This window comes from Odontesthes bonariensis, chromosome 1, assembly GCF_027942865.1.
Source record: "Odontesthes bonariensis isolate fOdoBon6 chromosome 1, fOdoBon6.hap1, whole genome shotgun sequence".
Lineage (NCBI taxonomy): Eukaryota > Metazoa > Chordata > Actinopteri > Atheriniformes > Atherinopsidae > Odontesthes > Odontesthes bonariensis.
In genome coordinates, this window is record NC_134506.1 from 45396834 (window position 1) to 45419663 (window position 22830).

A 22830-nucleotide genomic window follows, 5' to 3' on the forward strand; every position below is an offset into this window, starting at 1 on the left:
ACTTCCATGCAACAGAGGCCTCCGGCTCTTAAGCTGGCACAGCAATTATTCACTGTGAGATGAAGAGTGTGCTCCTTTCTTCCCTTCCTTATATTCAGTGTTTGCTTTGTCGAAGCCCTGGAACATCTGAGTGTGCTCCGTTTCTTTTATCTGGAGACAGAAAAGAGATGTTTGCGGTCAGAGAAGAGTCCGACTGACTGGGCGTGAAGCTTTGGCGTGCTGTGACACGCCATGGACACACTTTACTCACTGGAGAATCAGCTTATTGGCTCCGTGATGGTCTTTTCTTTTTCTTTTGTGCCTCCTACTCGAACTCTAAATCCCACTGAGTCTAGATATTAGTCTCTTCATTGTGTTAAATGCCAACAAATAACAGAAAAAAACCCAAAAAGGTCACTTTTTGATTGTCCAGGTGAGTTGGAAAGAAATTGGATGCTGTGTTGTCTCTCAGTGAAATACATACAATATGAAAAGGTACAACCAGAGGTGGGTAGAGCAGCCAAAAACTGTACTCAAGTAAAAGTACTGTTACTTCAGAATAATATGACTCAAGTAAAAAGTAGTCCAAATAATTACTTGAGTAAGAGTAAAAAAGTGCTTGGTGAAAAAACTACTCAAGTACTGAGTAACTGTTGAGTAACGTCTGATTTATTTGTTAACACAAGCATTCAATCAGACAGACAAAAATACTAAATAATCATCTTTAGGCAAATTAGAGTTCATCCAATTGATAAAATAAATTAAAATGAATTCATTAATTACAAAATAGCTTAAATTAAAATAATCCAGGTAAATTCAAGAACTTCAATAAAAAATAAAAGAGACTTAGGAAATGTTTAAAACATATGTAACCCATATGTAACCTAAAAAACAAACATTCACCTATCCATGGGGGGAAAACGAGTTTAGGAAACTTACCGCTACATGTTTCCTCAAGTTAGATGTTGAGTTTCTGCTGAAATGTGCGTTTGTTTTGGTTGACACAGAAGACACATAATGTAGCTGCTGTTTCTCACTCTTTGTAAGGTAAACATGCTTTCAGTATGAGGCCTCGTCTGCGTCTTCATTTCCCACCGTTGGTTCTGACATTTTTCATCTGTTTCTTTGTTTGTTTGCTACGACTGCTAATGCTAAAGCTAACCCGTCCCGCCGCTGAGATCGAGTACGGTCACGTGACCAGACCGCACGGCTGCGTCTGATTGGTGGAACACAGTCAGGTGGTAGAGCCTTTGGCGGAAGTCTCTCTCTCTGTCAGAATAAAACATTAAAATGAGGCGTACGCGGGGGGATAAAAATAATGAGGCGTAGAATACCAAAGAGGTAAGAAGAAAAGTAACCAGCTCATTGTAGCCTAATGTAGCGGAGTAAGAGGACAGTTTCTGCTGCACACATCTACTCAAGGAAAAGTAAAAAGTATAGTGATTTAAAACTACTCCTAGAACTATAATTATTTAAAAAACATACTCAAGTAAATGTAACTCGTTACTACCCACCTCTGGGTACAACTTATGAAAGCCTCACACGCAGGAGGGAAACTCTAAACGGTGTCTTGGAATCTATCAGACAAAAGTCACAATAAGTCACTAAGACTTGTTAATTTTTTTCTAGTGAAAACAAAAGTCTTGTTTTGTCTGAGAACAATGAACATTGTACAAAAAGACAAAGCACAGACGATCTGTTCTGTGTGTGTTTTTGCTGATTAAAGCAGCAGGTGGTGGATTAGCAGAAATCATACACTGATGAATTTGTGTTTGTTTGCATGTGGGGAGGCTTAACGGTGTGAGCTACATTGTGTTCGTCAGTAAATAGCTTGGAATCTATTCATCCGTTGGCAGGACAGGACACCTTAACGAGGTCATGAAAAGCCTTCCAGTTCCATTTGGACGAGTGTGTGTGTGTGTTTGGTAACTGTTGTCTTGGTCGACACGTTTTTGTTGACCTCGCATACTTCAGTTTGCGAGTTTCTGAACCACAAACGAGGACGCTCATTGAAATTTTACTGGATCCACAGAAGGCTGAACAGGTTCTCATCCTTAAAGGGACAGTTCGCCTCTTTTGACATGAAGCTGTGTAACATCCCATATCAGCAACATCATTTCTGAACATCTTCTTACCCCCTGCTGCGTCCTGTGAGCAGAGTTCCAGCCTCGTTTTGGTGTTGATGAAGGTAGTCCGGCTAGTTGGCTCAAAACAATATGCGTTCAACAGAGTAATACATTTGCATCACAAAATGGTTCTCCAGGAAAAAGTCAGAGCTCACAATCTCTTGGCCCTATTTTCTCTCCCTTCGTATCACTGCCTGCTGTGCAGACCGAGCAGCAAACACCGTAACAGGCGCGGCTGTCGGCAGGCGGCAGCAGGCAGTGATACGAAGGGAGAGAAAATAGGGCCAAGCGATTGTGAGGTCTGACTTGTTCCCCCTCTCTCTGCCCCCTGCTTCCTGTCTCTCTGAACTTTCGTATCCATTAAAGGCAGAAAAGCCCCACAAAATAATAATAAAAAATTAATTAATAAAAAAAAAACCTGCGTTAATGCACGATAAAATAGTTATCAGCGTTAAATATTTAACAAATTAACGCGATAATAACGAGTTAACTCATCCAGCCCTTAAAATAAAGCACCAGTAAAGAAGAAGGAATGTGAAACTGAGATGTTCATCAGTGAAGAAGAGCAAAAAAAGAAAATAAATCTGTTTTATTTGGTGGTTTCTGTCATGGAATCACACCTGAAAAAATGAATAATTAACATAGTTGGATTAACAACTTGGTTAGGTTTAGGCTCAGCCTAATGTAGAGACGTCTTACAGTGAATTAAATACCTCAGTATTTCTAATGCTGCTCACTTATAAAAGAATACTGAACGGATCCAAAACAAAAAGAGACAAAGAGAGACAGAGTGTGATGTGTTGGAGGCCGGCCGGACTGGAGTCTTCCAAAGAGAACTTATAGAAGTCATTTATTCAACAGCACCATCAGTCTGTATAATTTGCTTAAGTTATATGTTGTTCAGTCACAGATTTTCTATCTTTAGCAGGAATGAAATAGCGCAGTTTTAATAATAGCTGTATTTATGGCTATTGTTCCACCTCCCAGTTTCACACATGGGGCCAACTGACTGGTGATCAATCATCTCATATCCTGCTTATTAAAAAGCCCATATTAACGTGCCTATTAAAAATGGATTAGATGACATATTCTTTGGTTCTTGATTAGGGTCTTGAGGGATTTTCACTGTAACCCTCAGCTTTGAGTTTGAGTGGCATGATTCCTTAAAAGAAGGTTCCAAAGAGCTTTAAAAGTGAATGAAAAGACTGTTCTGTTGCTCTGTGAAAACAGAGTGAAGCTGTGCGATCTCCGAGCTCTTTGGGATTAAACTGGTATGAAGCTGAAAGAAACATAAGATTTAACATATGGTGTTTAAGTTAACATTCACCAAACTGTTATCGGTGAGTAGATGAACGGATTTTATGCCAGAAATAAGGTCCAGGTTTAAAAAAAAAACACAAAAAAAGCAGTTTTCAACTTGCTGGATAAACAGAGTCTTATGTCGTCTTAGTTCTTTGACACATTTGATTAATAGTGTGAAATTTGATGCTTTTTACATCTAAATAGGGTAGTTATTTTACTAAAAGCTAAGCTAAAAGTAACCAGCAAGTGAATGAAAAAAGGGAAATGTTCTTACCGTGGTCTCTATATATCACATAACTTTCATTACCCTCCCCTCTAGTTACCTTATGAGGAGCTTGTTGCCTGTTCAAAGAGTCCAGAGATGCTTCCTGTCAGAATCTGATATTACTGGGACCAACACGTCAGGAACCAGTGCCAGAAGGACACTTTGTTTAAATCTCAGAGATGACGGGCACTCTGCTTTATCTCAGCATCTCATTCCTTGGACATGAGAGCAGATGTCGGTACTTGTGGCTAAACCCAGATGATGTACATAGAAGGAAGGTATGAGGAACAAAAAGAGGCTGCAAAAGCAGGTAGTAAGACAACAAAACAGAAATCAGGAAGGAAACTGAGACACAGTGTGAAGACATGAGGAAAGACAAGGATCTGGTGAAGAAATAGAGAAAATAGGGCAGCGTATACACATCTAAACACAGGTGAGGAGGGATGAGCAAACAGAAACCAGGTGAGAAACGAGGGTAGGAAGCAAAACTCAACACAGTGCACAGATAATGGCGCTTATTCATTTAAAGGCATCTTTCCAAATTCACTGGTAGATTAAATTTGGTCGACATGAAGATGTTATTTCAACTCATTTAATCTGTGGACGTATGCAGACTGCCTGCTGCCGAGAAGATACTTCTGGGACATCATAAAGGGGGCAAAACATGGGCATCTATTTAGCATGTTATAGCTTCAGCTGCTCCACAACCAGAATATTATATTATTATTATATTAGTGTGGTGGTGCTTTACAGGATGACGTCCATAAGAAGTGCTAATTAGGTGACAATCTTGAGTTCATCTCCCGTTTATACTGCCAATCCTGGTGAAATCTGGGCTAAATGTGGATGTTTAATCAGTGTGAAATACATTTAGAAAGACCCTAGGTTTCTACTAATCTCTACCGTTAGCCTGGGAGGCTAAAGGCAAGATCTTGAAAGCTGGATTTCCAATGGATTATGATATGAAATATAGGGCTGGGCAACAATTAAAATGTTTAATCTAATTAATCTCATGATTTCCTTGATTAATCACGATTAATCGCATTTGTACGCAGAATCCCAAAAATGAATCCAAAAGTAGTGTATAGCTTTTAGCATTTAGCTTTATTTTAAATGTGCTGCCATATGAATGAAAGTGCCATAACATTTGTTGTGCAAACACACTTTTAACATCAGCATCTTTCTGTAGTTTTTATGTAGAAGCCTCGCTCCACTGTCTGTTTCCTTGAATGACTTGCTGCTATCAGTTGTGTGTTTTGCCTTTAAGTGATATTTTAGACTGGAACTACTACGCTGAGAAGACAATTCAACTTGGCAGTGTTTACAGATGACTTTGGTTCTGTCGACTCCGCCGTCTGGAAGAACTTTAAAATGAAAATGGCCGAGTAAAAGTTCCGTACCCTTCTCCATGTTTGGTGGATCCGCCGATTACTTTCTTTTCCTGTTCCACAGCAGACAGCAGCAGACTTTTACAAAATAAAAGCCTGTGAGCAACAGACTTTTACAGAATAAAAGCCTGTGAGCAACAGACTTTTACAAAATAAAAGCCTGTGAGCAACAGACTTTTACAAAATAAAAGCCTGTGAGCAACAGACTTTTACAAAATAAAAGCCTGTGAGCAGCAGACTTTTACAAAATAAAAGCCTGTGAGCAACAGACTTTTACAAAATAAAAGCCTGTGAGCAACAGACTTTTACAAAATAAAAGCCTGTGAGCAACAGACTTTTACAAAATAAAAGCCTGTGAGCAGCAGACTTTTACAACAATAAAATAAATAATAAAACCTGCGATAATGTGCGATAAAATATTTATCATCGTTAAGTAATTAACAAGTTAACGTGATAATAATGAGTTAACTCGCCCAGCCCTAATAAAAACATCAGTTCCGAAGAGCTTTTGGATAATTTTTCCACAATAAAAGACATTTCCAAATATTCCAGTGAATCAGATTGAAGCGGATATATTCAATGTTTCAATGAGAACACTCTTTTCACACATTTGTGTTGTTAAAACTACTCCCCAACAAGTTATTCCACTGTACTAAAGTCTAAATAAATGACCTTTCTCTAAACACCTGTCTCTGTTGTGACAGAGTCAGCTCATTGGCTCAAAGCATCTCTCAGCTGCCTTTTCTTCCTTTGAATTCCAACTGAATGAACCATTCAGGGTACAGGAGCAGCTTTAAAACAATTTAAATGGCTCGTTAAACTGATAGTTCAGGCATCTCGGGTGTAAACATCTCTGAGGTAACGGCTCAACAATGCCGTCCTGAAATGTCCCGGAAAGCCCTGGTAACCACGTTTAAAAGGATGATTCAGTGGCTCTGCCTACACCCACTGTTGCTAAGTGATAAAACTACAACCCTTCCCCTTTTACCATAATTAAAGGTCTGCAAATGCAACCTTTAGCTAAAATGACAATGCAACCTTTCAGGGATGGAGCAACGGGAGGAGAGCGTGCACGAGTCGAAGCTTCGAAGCTGCTTTTATGATGAGCAATCACGAGTTTTAGGCTACATAGGGAGATTCAAGCAGCAGTGCTTACTTTGAAATGTCATAAAGTCTTTAGTCACGACAAACATTAGGAAATTTAAAGCATAAAACACTACAATAAAGCCTCTTTGCTAAACTTTAGATAGCATAATAATGAAATCTGCTTCTTTAATGATGTTGCAGTGCACAGAAATATCAGATATATTTCCTGTTTATTCACTTTTTTAAACCTTTCAAAGATTTCCTGTCTTCCTTGAGTTGAAGCCCACCAGATATCTTGGATATTTCCACAGATTTCTAAGCACTGATGGTGCACGGTTGCTCTTTTTGTAAGAGAGAGATTGCTCTGTGTGCTTTCCTTTAAAAAGGTTACCCCTCGTGCTGTCAGCCTTTAAAAAGAAGCTTTTTGGCTCATAGAGGCTGGCAGCAAGTGAAACTTCCAACCAAAGTCGGGTTTATTGAAACATCTTGATGTGATGGATCAGTATGTGGAGAAAAGAAAACACAAACCCTAAAGAAAGAGGTCCCATGGCTGTCAGATAACTGCTGTTCTCAGGGATTTCACTTGTGCTTAACAGCAGCTGCAGATTATTCCACCTGCAGGGACGATGAACTGAACTCACGTGTACGTTGTTCTCTTTTCTCGTCTTTTGGACTGACGTTCTGAAGGATCTGGGTCAGGCTGCTGTGCATTTTAACTTTGCTGTCATGCAAACTGATGGGTTTGACACTCATTATCGGCCTGATAAGTTCAATTCATCATTTGCGTTTCACAAGGTTTTCATCATTGTTTGGCTGAAGTGTGACGGGAGAAGATGTGGATCAACCATGTGCCCTAAAGCCTGCCCGTCTGTCACTTCTCACACTTTTCACACATGCAGAAAAACAGCATCAATCAAACTGCAGAACTGAAGCTGAGGAAGAAGAACCAAAGAACCAGAAGAGCCACAGAGATCATCTTCACTGCATCAGCAGCCTCACCTCTTTGCTCGTCTTTCAACTTCTGCTTCAGCTCCGGCTCTTATTGGAGGAAAGGAAAGGAAATTAAAGGAAAGGAAAGGACAGGAAAGGAAAGATAAGGAAATTAAAGGAAAGATAAGGAAAGGAAAGGAAAATAAAATAAAGGAAAGGAAGGAAAAAATAAGGAAAGGAAAGGAAAGGAAAGGAAAGGAAAGGACAGGACAGGACAGGACAGGAAAGATAAGGAAAGGAAAGGAAAGGAAAGGAAAGGAAAATAATATAAAGGAAAGGAAGGAAAAACTAAGGAAAGGAAAGGATAGGAAAGGACAGGAAAGGAAAGGAAAGATAAGGAAAGGAAAGGAAAGGAAAGGAAAGGAAAATAATATAAAGGAAAGGAAGGAAAAAATAAGGAAAGGAAGGAAAAATTAAGGAAAGGAAAGGAAAGATAGGGAAAGGAAAGGAGAGGAAAGGAAAGGAAAGATAGGGAAAGGAAAGGAAAGGAAAGGAAAGGAAAGGAAAGGAAAGGAAGGAAAAAATAAGGAAAGGAAAGGACAGATAAGGAAAGGAAAGGAAAGGAAAGGAAGGGAAAAATAAGGAAAGGAAAGATAAGGAAAGGTAAGGAAAGGAAAGGAAAGATAGGGAAAGGAAAGGAAAGGAAAGATAAGAAAAGGAAAGGAAAGAAAAGGAAAGGAAGGAAAAAATAAGGAAAGGAAAGGAAAGGAAAGGAAAGGAAAGGAAAGAAAAGGAAAGGAAAGAAAAGGAAAGGAAGGGAAAAATAAGTAAAGGAAAGGAAAGATAAGGAAAGGTAAGGAAAGGAAGGAAAAAATAAGGAAAGGAAAGGAAAGATAAGAAAAGGAAAGGAAAGGAAAGGAAAGGAAAGGAAAGGAAGGGTAAAATAAGGAAAGGAAAGGAAAGATAAGGAAAGGTAAGGAAAGGAAGGAAAAAATAAGGAAAGGAAAGGAAAGATAAGGAAAGGAAAGAGAAGGAAAGGAAGGAAAAAATAAGGAAAGGAAAGGAAAGGAAAGGAAAGGAAAGATAGGGAAAGGAAAGGAAATGAAAGGAAAGGAAAGGAAAGATAGGGAAAGGAAAGGAAAGGAAAGGAAAGGAAAGATAGGGAAAGGAACGGAAAGGAAAGGAAAGGAAAGATAGGGAAAGGAAAGGAAAGGAAAGGAAGGAAAAAATAAGGAAAGGAAAGGAAAGGAAAGGAAGGAAAAAATTAGGAAAGGAAAGGAAAGATAGGGAAAGGAAAGGAAAGATAGGGAAAGGAAAGGAAAGATAGGGAAAGGAAAGGAAAGGAAAGGAAAGGAAAGGAAAGGAAAGATAAGAAAAGGAAAGGAAGGGAAAAATAAGGAAAGGAAAGATAAGAAAAGGAAAGGAAGGGAAAAATAAGGAAAGGAAAGATAAGGAAAGGAAGGGAAAAATAAGGAAAGGAATGGAAAGATAAGTAAAGGAAAAGAAAATAAAGGAAAGGAAGGAAAAAATAAGGAAAGGGAGGGAAAAATAAGGAAGGGAATGGAAAGATAAGTAAAGGAAAAGAAAATAAAGGAAAGGAAGGAAAAAATAAGGAAAGGAAAGGAAAGGAAAGGACAGGAAAGGAAAGATAAGGAAAGGAAAGGAAAATAATATAAAGGAAAGGAAGGAAAAACTAAGGAAAGGAAAGGAAAGGAAAGGAAAGATAGGGAAAGGAAAGGAGAGGAAAGGAAAGGAAAGATAGGGAAAGGAAAGGAAAGGAAAGGAAAGGAAGGAAAAAATAAGGAAAGGAAAGGACAGATAAGGAAAGGAAGGAAAAAACAAGGAAAGGAAAGGACAGATAAGGAAAGGAAGGAAAAAACAAGGAAAGGAAAGATAAGGAAAGGAAGGGAAAAATAAGGAAAGGAAAGATAAGGAAAGGTAAGGAAAGGAAAGGAAAAAATAAGGAAAGGAAAGGAAAGGACAGATAAGGAAAGGAAGGAAAAAATAAGGAAAGGAAAGATAAGGAAAGGAAAGATAAGGAAAGGAAAGATAAGGAAAGGAAAGGAAAGGAAAGGAAGGGAAAGATAAGGAAAGGAAAGATAAGGAAAGGAAAGGAAAGGAAAGGAAGGGAAAAATAAGGAAAGGAAAGATAAGGAAAGGTAAGGAAAGGAAAGGAAAAAATAAGGAAAGGAAAGGAAAGGAAAGATAGGGAAAGGAAAGGAAAGGAAAGATAAGAAAAGGAAAGGAAAGGAAGGAAAAAATAAGGAAAGGAAAGGAAAGGAAAGGAAAGATAGGGAAAGGAAAGGAAAGATAAGGAAAGGAAGGGAAAAATAAGGAAAGGAAAGGAAAGGAAAGATAGGGAAAGGAAAGGAAAGATAAGGAAAGGAAGGGAAAAATAAGTAAAGGAAAGGAAAGGAAAGGAAAGATAGGGAAAGGAAAGGAAAGATAAGGAAAGGAAGGGTAAAATAAGTAAAGGAAAGGAAAGATAAGGAAAGGTAAGGAAAGATAAGAAAAGGAAAGGAAAGGAAAGATAGGGAAAGGAAAGGAAAGGAAAGATAGGGAAAGGAAAGGAAAGGAAAGGAAAGGAAGGGTAAAATAAGGAAAGGAAAGGAAAGATAAGGAAAGGTAAGGAAAGGAAGGAAAAAATAAGGAAAGGAAAGGAAAGAGAAGGAAAGGAAGGAAAAAATAAGGAAAGGAAAGGAAAGATAGGGAAAGGAAAGGAAAGGAAAGGAAAGGAAAGGAAAGGAAAGATAGGGAAAGGAAAGGAAAGGAAAGGAAAGGAAAGATAGGGAAAGGAAAGGAAAGGAAAGGAAAGATAAGGAAAGGTAAGGAAAGGAAGGAAAAAATAAGGAAAGGAAAGGAAGGAAAAAATAAGGAAAGGAAAGGAAAGATAGGGAAAGGAAAGGAAAGGAAAGGAAAGGAAAGGAAAGATAGGGAAAGGAAAGGAAAGGAAAGATAGGGAAAGGAAAGGAAAGACAGGGAAAGGAAAGGAAAGGAAAGGAAAGGAAAGATAAGAAAAGGAAAGGAAAGGAAAGAAAAGGAAAGGAAGGGAAAAATAAGGAAAGGAAAGATAAGTAAAGGAAAAGAAAATAAAGGAAAGGAAGGAAAAAATAAGGAAAGGACAGATAAGGAAAGGAAAGGAAAGGAAAGGAAAGATAAGGAAGGGAAAGGAAAGAAAAGATAAGGAAAGGAAAGGAAAGGAAAGATAAGGAAAGGAAAGGAAAGGAAAGGAAAGGAAAGGAAAGGAAAGATAAGGAAGGGAAAGGAAAGAAAAGATAAGGAAAGGAAAGGAAAGGAAAGATAAGGAAAGGAAAGGAAAGATAAGGAAGGGAAAGGAAAGGAAAGGAAAGGAAAGGAAGGAAAAAATAAGGAAAGGAAAGGAAAGGAAAGGAAGGAAAAAATTAGGAAAGGAAAGGAAAGATAGGGAAAGGAAAGGAAAGATAGGGAAAGGAAAGGAAAGATAGGGAAAGGAAAGGAAAGGAAAGGAAAGGAAAGATAAGAAAAGGAAAGGAAGGGAAAAATAAGGAAAGGAAAGATAAGAAAAGGAAAGGAAGGGAAAAATAAGGAAAGGAAAGATAAGGAAAGGAAGGGAAAAATAAGGAAAGGAATGGAAAGATAAGTAAAGGAAAAGAAAATAAAGGAAAGGAAGGAAAAAATAAGGAAAGGGAGGGAAAAATAAGGAAGGGAATGGAAAGATAAGTAAAGGAAAAGAAAATAAAGGAAAGGAAGGAAAAAATAAGGAAAGGAAAGGAAAGGAAAGGACAGGAAAGGAAAGATAAGGAAAGGAAAGGAAAATAATATAAAGGAAAGGAAGGAAAAACTAAGGAAAGGAAAGGAAAGGAAAGATAGGGAAAGGAAAGGAGAGGAAAGGAAAGGAAAGATAGGGAAAGGAAAGGAAAGGAAAGGAAGGAAAAAATAAGGAAAGGAAAGGACAGATAAGGAAAGGAAGGAAAAAACAAGGAAAGGAAAGGACAGATAAGGAAAGGAAGGAAAAAACAAGGAAAGGAAAGATAAGGAAAGGAAGGGAAAAATAAGGAAAGGAAAGATAAGGAAAGGTAAGGAAAGGAAAGGAAAAAATAAGGAAAGGAAAGGAAAGGACAGATAAGGAAAGGAAGGAAAAAATAAGGAAAGGAAAGATAAGGAAAGGAAAGATAAGGAAAGGAAAGATAAGGAAAGGAAAGGAAAGGAAAGGAAGGGAAAGATAAGGAAAGGAAAGATAAGGAAAGGAAAGGAAAGGAAAGGAAGGGAAAAATAAGGAAAGGAAAGATAAGGAAAGGTAAGGAAAGGAAAGGAAAAAATAAGGAAAGGAAAGGAAAGGAAAGATAGGGAAAGGAAAGGAAAGGAAAGATAAGAAAAGGAAAGGAAAGGAAGGAAAAAATAAGGAAAGGAAAGGAAAGGAAAGGAAAGATAGGGAAAGGAAAGGAAAGATAAGGAAAGGAAGGGAAAAATAAGGAAAGGAAAGGAAAGGAAAGATAGGGAAAGGAAAGGAAAGATAAGGAAAGGAAGGGAAAAATAAGTAAAGGAAAGGAAAGGAAAGGAAAGATAGGGAAAGGAAAGGAAAGATAAGGAAAGGAAGGGTAAAATAAGTAAAGGAAAGGAAAGATAAGGAAAGGTAAGGAAAGATAAGAAAAGGAAAGGAAAGGAAAGATAGGGAAAGGAAAGGAAAGGAAAGATAGGGAAAGGAAAGGAAAGGAAAGGAAAGGAAGGGTAAAATAAGGAAAGGAAAGGAAAGATAAGGAAAGGTAAGGAAAGGAAGGAAAAAATAAGGAAAGGAAAGGAAAGAGAAGGAAAGGAAGGAAAAAATAAGGAAAGGAAAGGAAAGATAGGGAAAGGAAAGGAAAGGAAAGGAAAGGAAAGGAAAGGAAAGATAGGGAAAGGAAAGGAAAGGAAAGGAAAGGAAAGATAGGGAAAGGAAAGGAAAGGAAAGGAAAGGAAAGATAAGGAAAGGTAAGGAAAGGAAGGAAAAAATAAGGAAAGGAAAGGAAGGAAAAAATAAGGAAAGGAAAGGAAAGATAGGGAAAGGAAAGGAAAGGAAAGGAAAGGAAAGGAAAGGAAAGATAGGGAAAGGAAAGGAAAGGAAAGATAGGGAAAGGAAAGGAAAGACAGGGAAAGGAAAGGAAAGGAAAGGAAAGGAAAGATAAGAAAAGGAAAGGAAAGGAAAGAAAAGGAAAGGAAGGGAAAAATAAGGAAAGGAAAGATAAGTAAAGGAAAAGAAAATAAAGGAAAGGAAGGAAAAAATAAGGAAAGGACAGATAAGGAAAGGAAAGGAAAGGAAAGGAAAGATAAGGAAGGGAAAGGAAAGAAAAGATAAGGAAAGGAAAGGAAAGGAAAGATAAGGAAAGGAAAGGACAGATAAGGAAAGGAAAGGAAAGGAAAGGAAAGGAAAGGAAAGATAAGGAAGGGAAAGGAAAGAAAAGATAAGGAAAGGAAAGGAAAGGAAAGATAAGGAAAGGAAAGGAAAGATAAGGAAGGGAAAGGAAAGGAAAGGAAAGGAAATAGAAGGAATAACCTGGATTAACCTTAACTAATTAATTAATCTTACCTGAGTTATTGGCTGGACATCTTGTGTCATTTTCTTTATTTGTTCCAGTCGAAGGTTGAAACTGTAAAACACAGAGTTTTATACAAAGGAAATTGTTGTTTGTCCATCATTTCAAATAATCCTACAACAGCTTTTTAGTGCAAACTATTGGCCAATAGGGTGTTATAAAAGTAAGTACTTCAGCGCCACTTAATGCCCAAACCACTCAAAAATAACTTATAGAGTTGAACTCCTTTGTGGACAGCTTGGTGCCCCCCTGTAGTAAAAAACACCTGAATCCAGATCTGAATAAAGATCGACATCAAACATCAATCGAGACGTATTCAATGACACGCAAAGGACAGTCTCACAGCCTTGTGAAACATTCAAATTGTAGTTTTTCAGGTTTTATTGCAGCACCAGGCTGCGTGTTCATCACTGGGGGGGTGGGGGGTTGTGTGGGTATCAGCTGTTTTAGTACTTAAAGCCTGGTTTATAGTCGGTAACGCAAGACGCAAAGCAAGACGCAAGAAGAAACGCAAGCCCTTGCGCGGTTGCAAGCCCCCCATTGCGAGCTTGCGTGTGTCACCTCAATTTTCTAAACTTCACGCAAGAAAAGACGCAAGCCTACTACTTGAAAACGGCATACTCATCGATCTGACAGTATGCAGAGCGTTTACACACAGTGCACTTCACTCCTGTCCGAGCCGAAATGAGCCGGCCTGAAAAGCTGATTTCCCTTAAGCTATAAACTCTGTAAATATATAACTTTAGCAACATTTGAAACATTTTCAGGCGAGAAAGTAGTCATTTAGACCCCCAAGGTGTTGAAAATCTGACAAAATACCGGCTATTTACAAGAAGAAGAAGCATGAATCACTCGAAGAGGTCCTGGCGGTGAATTTCCTTTCATCATAGTAGGCTTGTCATTGAAAAAACCCGCTACTCCACCTACTCTCCTGGCGGTGAATCGTCACGCAGCACACGCAAGCGCCGGCAGAGCTAAATGAAGTATAAACGTCTCGAGCCATTACAGTTTTTCTCAGTCGCTTTTGGACAATTCTCAGATCAGAGTTGTAATTCTCAAAACTACGTGTTCAATTGTCACATCATTGTGTCACTTGTGCACATCAAACAAGCAGTTTCTCATTTCTTTCAGCAAGTTGCCAATGCTTTGGCACATCCATGCACATGATTATGTACAATTCTCTGCTGTTTCCTACATTATCAATTGCTTTTGTCATGTTGATCAAAATGTATTGTACAGGTCTCTGTTGAATAGTCTCACACCCCACAACATTAAGGCATTAGTTCATCGTATAGGTCTTTACATGCAAAATGGTTGAACAAGTTGTCATAATATGTCAAGCATATTTCTATACATTTCCATTAGACTTTTGTTCAAAATCTGTCCTGAATTGGTAAATTGCTCCCAGGTGAATGTTGACTTTCTATAACGACCAATCAACTGACAAATATATATATAGCTGGAGCACAACACAATGTTTCAATGTCTGACAATGGACAACAGCCAAGAGGAAGAGGAAGAGGAAGAGGAAGAGGAAGAGGAAGAGGAAGAGTTGGGAGTCAGAAGTCAGAACAGAGGAAGAGGCAGAAGAGGCCGAGGACATATCATCATACATATCATGAGGATCTCATCAGAGCCACCATTGTGGACCATGTTCTCAATCATGGGCTTACAATGGCAGAGGCTGGTCGAAGGGTGCAGCCAAATGTTGGCAGAACAACTGTGTCCTCAATCGTTCAGACTTTTCGTCGAGAGAACAGGTATGTAATCCAACAATAGGCACTGTTCTGTAATGCTTCATACAATGTAACAGTATTCCACATTACAATATGAGTAAGTATACTTCATACAGTGACATTTTATCTTACTCAATTTTGTGTTTTGCATTGCTATATTGTTTCCACATAGGACTGCAAGACAACTTCACAGGGGTGGCAGAGGGCCCCTTTTCACACCTGAACAGGAGGAGGCCATTTGCACCATGGTTATAGAGAACAATGCCATAAGACTTAGGGAGATACAGAGTGCCATTATAGAGGACAACAACATCTTTGCAAACATCCAAACAGTCAGCATCTCAACAATTGACAGGGTACTGAAAAGACACCAAATGCATATGAAACAGCTGTACACTGTTCCCTTTGAAAGAAATGAAGAAAGAGTGAAGGAGCTGCGCTACCATTATGTACAGGTAAAACATGTATGAGCATACAGTAGCCGTACTTCACAGTGAACAGTACAACATTGCATAGTGATATACAGTACAGTAAGTGTGACCTTTACACATTTGCTATGGCTGTAGAAAAGAAGATGCAATATGTGCTGTATACATTTGATGTAACCTTATCAAGATGAAAATGCATGTAACTCATAAAACTAATTTTGTGTATTCTGGATATAGCGTATAATGGAACTGGAAGCAAGCGAGCCACCGCACAGCTTCATCTACATGGATGAGGCTGGCTTCAACCTCACAAAACGCAGAAGGCGTGGGCGAAATATCATCGGGCACAGAGCGACAGTTGATGTGCCAGGCCAACGGGGCGGGAACATAACAATGGGTGCTGCCATCTCAGAAAATGGTGTGCTAACGCATATTCCCCTTATTGGTCCATATAACACAGAGCGTCTAGTCACCTTTTTAGACGCTCTTTACAGGGATCTCATCCCTGAACATGAGAGGTCAGATTGGAGATGACTTGCCAAAGCATGTGGTAATTTGTGACAATGTCAGCTTCCATCGCTCAAACATCGTCAGGCAATGGTTTGCAGCTCACAATAGGCTGCTGATGGAGTTCCTCCCACCCTACTCCCCATTCCTTAACCCCATTGAAGAGTTTTTCTCTGCGTGGCGTTGGAAAGTGTAAGATCGCCAGCCACATACACAAATTACCCTTCTGGCTGCCATGGATGCGGCGTGTGAGGACATCACAGCAGATGCCTGCAGAGGCTGGATAAGACACTCAAGAAGATTCTTTCCACGCTGCATCGCAAGAGATCATATTCAATGTGACGTGGATGAGAATATGTGGCCCAACAGACCGGAACGTCAACAGGTCTAGGAAGACTGTCTGCACTGTAATTCCTACAGCACTGTATGTACAGTTTTCCCTTACTAGATTGTAGGTTCACATTTCTACTTTTTCTTTGTGCTATGCAGTGCTGTCTTTTCTTTTTTGTACAAATTACAAACAGTAAAAGGTTAATTGTGAATCTTGTCTCTTGTAATCAATCTCACACATACACTAAGGTGTAAATTACAATAATTGTCATCAAAACTTAGCCATAGTTTACATCAGAACATCCCTCCAGAGTACACTGTTATATTGACAACATGACTAAGCAATTTGACTGTCTTATCCGTACACAATGACACAAGGACTTGACATTCTGATGGCACTGACATGTTCATTGACACAGATATTTAGTTTTGAGAGATGAACTAAGGATTTTGAGCAAGAGTGGCTTTTGCAGGTCATCCATGGTGTTTTGCTATTTGTCCAAATAGTTTTGAGAAACGGCGTACTGTTTTGCAAATGGCGAGGATGATTCGAGAATTGTACCAAAGCGACTGAGAAAAACTGTAACATAAACGCAAGAAGAAAGCGCAAGGGCAGTAAAAAGAAGTATAACTCAGCCTTAACAAGTCGAGAAGTCAAGTATAAAGAAATGAAAAGCTCCACACTTTAAGGCTTTACTGGATGACACCTGGAAGAAAATGCGCTTCCATCAAACTGTCTTTCATGTGCTGAGAAGTTGAAGTATCAAAGCAGAACCAACACAGGCCACAAGGGCGGCTCGTAGTTTGAGCAGATGTATCCATATCATGCCATAAAATGTCAAGAGTTTAGCCAGACTGTGAGAAACAGACAGAAGAGCTGACTGAAAGAGTGCAGGAGTGTGTTTGATATGTTCTCCTGTGGAAAGACTGCTGACGTTTGAGGGTCTGAATCACTGTGATTGTCACATGCAACGCAGTTCCCTTGTGGAGATGCTTTTCCATTTCATTTCCTAAATGTCTCATTTGAATGAACCAGTCTTTTGATAATAAGATCTCCAGGAAAACAAAAAAATAGATGCTTTGTTCTCACATTATTCCGTTTTTTAAAAGTCCTATTTTGGGTGGGCAGCCAGTGAGGCATCATGTCCCTGAACCTCACCTCACTGAGGTGTCAGCTGGGTTTATGTTCCCATAGTAACATCATGTGGACCCGCACTCTGAAACATCCAGTTCAGTATTTTAGCTGTTGCCACTTTGCTTTCTCTCTTCTTCTGCTGTTAAAATAAAGGACTGACTTTAAAAGGTCAGAGAGCCATTAAGAAATCAGCGTTTGCAGACAATGGCTGTGTTCGAAACCGCATACTACTCCTACTACTCCTACTAACTTTTTGAGTTAGTATGCGAGTTTGAGTAAGCGAGAAGTTCCCGGATGCATACTAGATTCTCCTAAATGTTGGGTATGCATCATGAGGTTACTACTCCTACTCAAACTACCCAAGATGCAACGTAACGTGACGTCGCCGATCGTCATTTCCTGTCAAAACGGCAGTTTCAAGCTAGCTACAACGAGGCTAGGTTCACTTCCTGTTTTCAAAACAAAAGCACCAATTGTATGGTAATGGCTTTCCCTATGATAAAAGGCAACGGGTATTTTATTTTGTGAAAATAACCGGAAGTGCGTTGCTCACTGCGGCTAGCTTTAGTAGCGCCGAATTCGTGGGAACAAAATTGTAAACAGCCGGTATTTTGTCAGGTTTTCAACACGTTGGGGATCTAAACGACTACTTTCTCACCTGAAAATGTTTCAAATGTTGCTAAAGTTTACAGAGTTTAGAGCTTAAGGGAAATCAGCTTCAGGCCGGCTGATTTCGGCTCGGGCAGGAGCGAAATGCATTGTGGGTAAACGCTCTGCATACTGTCTGATCGATGAGTATGCAGTATGTAGTATGTGGTTTCAAACACAGCCAATGAATGTATTTATTCTGCTATAATTTCAGACACTTTCATTCCCCAGAACGGTGCTTTTTGCTCCCTCTTCCTCTTTTAATAACACTTGCATGCACACATTCAGATCAAAGCAAATGCCTGTGTTTATTACTGAGCTCTGCACACTCTCTTAGGCACTCAAAGACCCCCGAGAAAGTCTCCAGAAAGTCTTTCAGCATTTCAATTACACCACTGACTGGAGCTTTGGTTGTAGAGAAATGAATCCACCGGTGACACGAAATGGGCCGAGGACAGTGTTGAAGTAGGGGTGCCATGATTTTGCACATTCACACGTTAGCTCTTTTAAAAAAGAAATTAAAGCAGCTGAAGCGAGCTGGTGGATTTCAGCCCCTGGAAAAGTTTCTCAGATTCGATGGTGTTCTCCAGTAAAAATCAGGTTGATGTCAGGCTGCAGAATCAGGCTAATGAGGCTTATCTGTTGAATGATGCGATCTCAGGAATACTGTCAATCATTTAGTAAAACTGAATGTCACCAGACTCAAATTCAGGCCGAGCTCCGGGATTGCATCAGACCTTTCAGCCCACGGACTTCAGGCGGATTCTGCCTGAAATCTGCTCAGGAACAGTCTCAGCAATGCTTTGGAGTTTCTGATTTTGGACCTCAGATGTGAAAACAGAACATTTGATCAAGTTTAAAGGGATAGTTTGCCTCTTTTGACATGAAGCTGTGTAACATCCCATATCAGCAACATCATTTCTGAACATCTTCTTACCCCCTGCTGCGTCCTGTGAGCAGAGTTCCAGCCTCGTTTTGGTGTTGATGAAGGTAGTCCGGCTAGTTGGCTGGGGCTTAAAAAATAAAGCGTTTGGCTTTATGATGGAAGGATGGATGATGGATGGATGGATAGATAGATAGATAGATGGATGGATGGATGGATGGATGGATGGATGGATAGATAGATAGATAGATAGATAGATAGATAGATAGATAGATAGATAGATAGATAGATAGATGGATGGGTGGAAAGATGGATGGATAGATAGATAGATAGATAGATGGATGGGTGGAAAGATAGATAGATAGATAGATAGATGGATAGATAGATAGATAGATAGATAGATAGATAGATAGATAGATAGATAGATAGATAGATGGATAGATGGATGGGTGGAAAGATGGATGGATAGATGGGTGGATAGATAGATAGATAGATAGATGGATGGGTGGAAAGATAGATAGATAGATAGATAGATAGATAGATAGATAGATAGATGGGTGGAAAGATGGATGGATAGATGAGTGGATAGATAGATAGATAGATAGATAGATGGATAGATGGATGGATGGGTGGAAAGATGGATGGATAGATGGGTGGATAGATAGATAGATAGATAGATAGATAGATAGATAGATGGGTGGATAGATAGATAGATAGATAGATAGATAGATAGATAGATGGATGGATAGATGGGTGGAAAGATGGATGGGTGGATAGATAGATGGATGGATGGGTGGAAAGATGGATGGATAGATGGATAGATAGATAGATAGATAGATAGATAGATAGATAGATAGATAGTTGGATGGATAGATGGGTGGATAGATAGATAGATAGATAGATAGATAGATAGATGAAACCATAAAATTGAAGTTGTTTTCTTTTTTATCAAACCAGAACCTGGACTTCTGTTTTTTTTCCAAGCTGCCGAATGGTTGGAGGTTTTGTCACTTTACCTTTAAAGTGAAGGAGGCTTGTTCTCGCAGCTCCAAGTGAAAATTGCACCTTTGCTTGCACATATAAAACATGTCACTCACATGTTCAGCAGGTACTTGTTGCCATAGCAGCTGTCATTTCAGAAAGTGTTGATTTAATCTGAAGTGAGCCCATTAGAAAGTCCTACAGCAATCAGGTTTCTCTCAACATCGCTTGTGATTGATTCCTCTTGTTTGTTTGTGTAGGAATTATTTCAGCACTTCCAAATCTAATCTACTGAAGCTGCATATTTTCAGCACATTCATCCACGGACAGCCGAGTGAAAACACTCATTTTAACTCGCACTGACTCCACATGACACTCACCGACAGTGCGGTTATAATTGGCCACATGCGGATTGGAAAAGTATTGAGGAAAATTATACATATTACAGTATGAAGTCCCCAGCAGGAATCTGAACAGAAAAATGTGCTAAATTCTGAGGTGAACCAGAAGAGGCTGCTCAGCGTGATGAAGAAACTGAAACTGGTGGAACTGTTGTATTATTATCAGAGACAGAAACACGGTGGACCTGCAGAACTGATCCAACATCATGGAAAATGGATACAAACTGTGACCTTCATCCATCCATCCCTCCATCATCTTCCGCTGGTCCGGGGATCGGGTCGCGGGGGCAGCAGCTTGAGCAGAGAAACCCAGACGTCCCTGTCCCCGGCCACTTCCTCCAGCTCTTCTGGGGGGACCCCGAGGCGTTCCCAGGCCAGCCGAGAGACATAGTCTCTCCAATGTGTCCTGGGTCTTCCCCGGGGCCTCCTCCCAGTGGGACGGGCCCGGAACACCTCACCAGGGAGCCGTCCAGGAGGCATCCTAACCAGGTGCCCCAGGAGGCATCCTAACCAGCTGCCCCAGGAGGCATCCTAACCAGATGGCCCAGGAGGCATCCTAACCAGCTGCCCCAGGAGGCATCCTAACCAGATGGCCCAGGAGGCATCCTAACCAGATGGCCCAGGAGGCATCCTAACCAGATGGCCCAGGAGGCATCCTAGCCAGCTGCCCCAGGAGGCATCCTAACCAGATGGCCCAGGAGGCATCCTAGCCAGCTGCCCCAGGAGGCATCCTAACCGGATGCTCCAGGAGGCATCCTAACCGGATGCTCCAGGAGGCATCCTAACCGGATGCCCCAGGACGCATCCTAACCGGATGCCCCAGGAGGCATCCTAACCAGATGCCCCAGGAGGCATCCTAACCAGCTGCCCCAGGACGCATCCTAACCGGATGCTCCAGGAGGCATCCTAACCGGATGCCCCAGGACGCATCCTAACCGGATGCCCCAGGAGGCATCCTAACCAGATGCCCCAGGAGGCGTCCTAACCGGATGCCCCAGGAGGCGTCCTAACCGGATGCCCCAGGAGGCGTCCTAACCGGATGCCCCAGGACGCGTCCTAACCGGATGCCCCAGGACGCGTCCTAACCGGATGCCCCAGGAGGCATCCTAACCGGATGCCCCAGGACGCATCCTAACCGGATGCCCCAGGACGCATCCTAACCGGATGCCCCAGGAGGCATTCTAACCGGATGCCCCAGGAGGAATCCTAACCGGATGCCCCAGGACGCATCCTAACCGGATGCCCCAGGAGGCATCCTAACCAGATGCCCCAGGAGGCATCCTAACCAGATGCCCCAGGACGCATCCTAACCAGATGCCCGAGCCACCTCATCTGACTCCTCTGGATGCGGAGGAGCAGCGGTTCTACTCCGAGCCCCTCCCGGATGACCGAGCTTCTCACCCTATCTCTAAGGGAGAGCCCAGACACCCTGCGGAGGAAACTCATTTCGGCCGCTTGTATTCGCGATCTCGTTCTTTCGGTCACTACCCACAGCTCGTGACCATAGGTGAGGGTAGGAACATAGATTGACCGGTAAATGGAGAGCTTCGCCTTCTGGCTCAGCTCCTTCTTCACCACGACGGGCCGGTGCAGAGCCCGCATCACTGCAGACGCCGCACCGATCCGTCTGTCAATCTCCTGCTCCATTCGTCCCTCACTCGTGAACAAGACCCCGAGATACTTTAACTCCTCCACTTGGAGAAGGATCTCATTCCCGACCCGACATCAGAAAGTTTTTTCATCTGCAGTGTCCGCTATCTGGGGTGATGTCTAGTTTTCTCTGTTGTCGGACTAAACACTTCAGTTCTTTTATCTTGAACTCTGGGGCATTTATCGCTTTTTCTTGTGCACCGGTGCTGAGAAGTAATCTTCGCTTTGATGCACGGGAGGCGTTTCTGTACTTGTTATCCAGCAGATTGTCTGTTGAAGAAAGAAAGATTTCAGACATTTAACCTCTAATATGACAAGAATAGGATTAGAAACATTTGACCTCTGAAACCTTTTTGATATTCAGGCACATTAGATAAAAATAACTATTGACACTTATTGACACTTATTGACACTTATTGTCAGGATTGGATTAGCGGAAATATGACGTAAAGGCGCAAAAGAGTGACTGAAACTTACAATGATCTAGTCAGTGGAAGAAAAAAAAGGAGAAAAAGGACTTTTAAAGAACTTTAAGCAAGTATAACTGCATATAATATACAGCCCCTCTGTGTTTGTTGAGTTTGTGTTTGTATGTATGTGTATGTCAAATAAAAATACAGTTGTAAAAAAGAAAAAAGAAATTGGAGTACTCTGACGCGTTACTTTGTAAGCACAACGCTGCCTCTTACACACCGACCTGAAACAATTTGAATTTTACACCTTAATAACTGGACATTCTGGTTATTTTTGACTGTATTATTTCTGCTTCGATCTGTTGAAAGGACTCAGAGAAGCGGTGACTGATGAGATGTCACGTGTTTCATGCGCTCACCCATAAATCATGTTGGCACCTCCGTTTAATAGAGTGCAGTCACTTGACCTGTTATATTTTTAGGATGATGTATGATGTGTTTGCTTTCAGGTGCAGTTTTTCCTCCTGAATTTATTTTCCTGGCATGCAGTGAAGCCTAATGAAGCCTTTTTGTGATGACGTTCAGTAAAAATGTTTTCTCCTCCGGGAGTTTCCTGCAGCGGACTCTACAAATGAGGATAAACTAACAAACTAACAATCTTTCGGAGGCTCTCCAAAGCGACCGAAGGCGTCTAATGGGAGCGGGGGGAATTCTTAGATTTCAGAGAGTTCTTTAACGAACGGTTTGAGTTTGGGAGTCTGACCTTTTTCTTCCCTCATTGTGTGGCCCAGCTGCATCCATCGGGCCTGCTGGCTATGCCCCGGAGCCCCACCTCCAGCGAGGATGAGATGGCCCAGAGCTTTTCCGACTACTCAGACGACTGCGCCTCCGACAGCTCCCACGAGGAAACCATCTATGACACCATAAGGGCGACCGCTGAGACGTCCCCGAACCACATGGCCGACATTCACACAAACTCGATGGTCGTCCGAGTCCTCATCCCTGACCTGCAGCAGACGGTGAGTATCTGTGAGATATCAGCGTGGAAGGAAGTGATGCGTGTGGCAGCTGATATGAAATATGAACCAGATTT

General features: G+C 40.9%; 1 protein-coding gene and 1 long non-coding RNA gene across 6 annotated transcripts in view; both read left to right on the forward strand.

The window, feature by feature from the left end:
• shank2b (SH3 and multiple ankyrin repeat domains 2b) overlaps positions 1 to 22830 on the forward strand; it is a 386266-nt gene that overhangs the window by 94862 nt on the left and 268574 nt on the right. For all 5 annotated transcript variants that reach the window (XM_075468229.1, XM_075468249.1, XM_075468215.1 and 2 more), the window contains one exon: positions 22529 to 22756. In XM_075468229.1, coding sequence (XP_075324344.1) covers positions 22529 to 22756 — 228 coding nt within the window. The remainder of the gene's footprint in view (positions 1 to 22528; positions 22757 to 22830) is intronic.
• Positions 14275 to 16036, forward strand: LOC142380083 (uncharacterized). Its single transcript, XR_012769823.1, has 3 exons — positions 14275 to 14385; positions 14534 to 14816; positions 15027 to 16036. It is a non-coding gene; the product is annotated as an uncharacterized LOC142380083 (long non-coding RNA).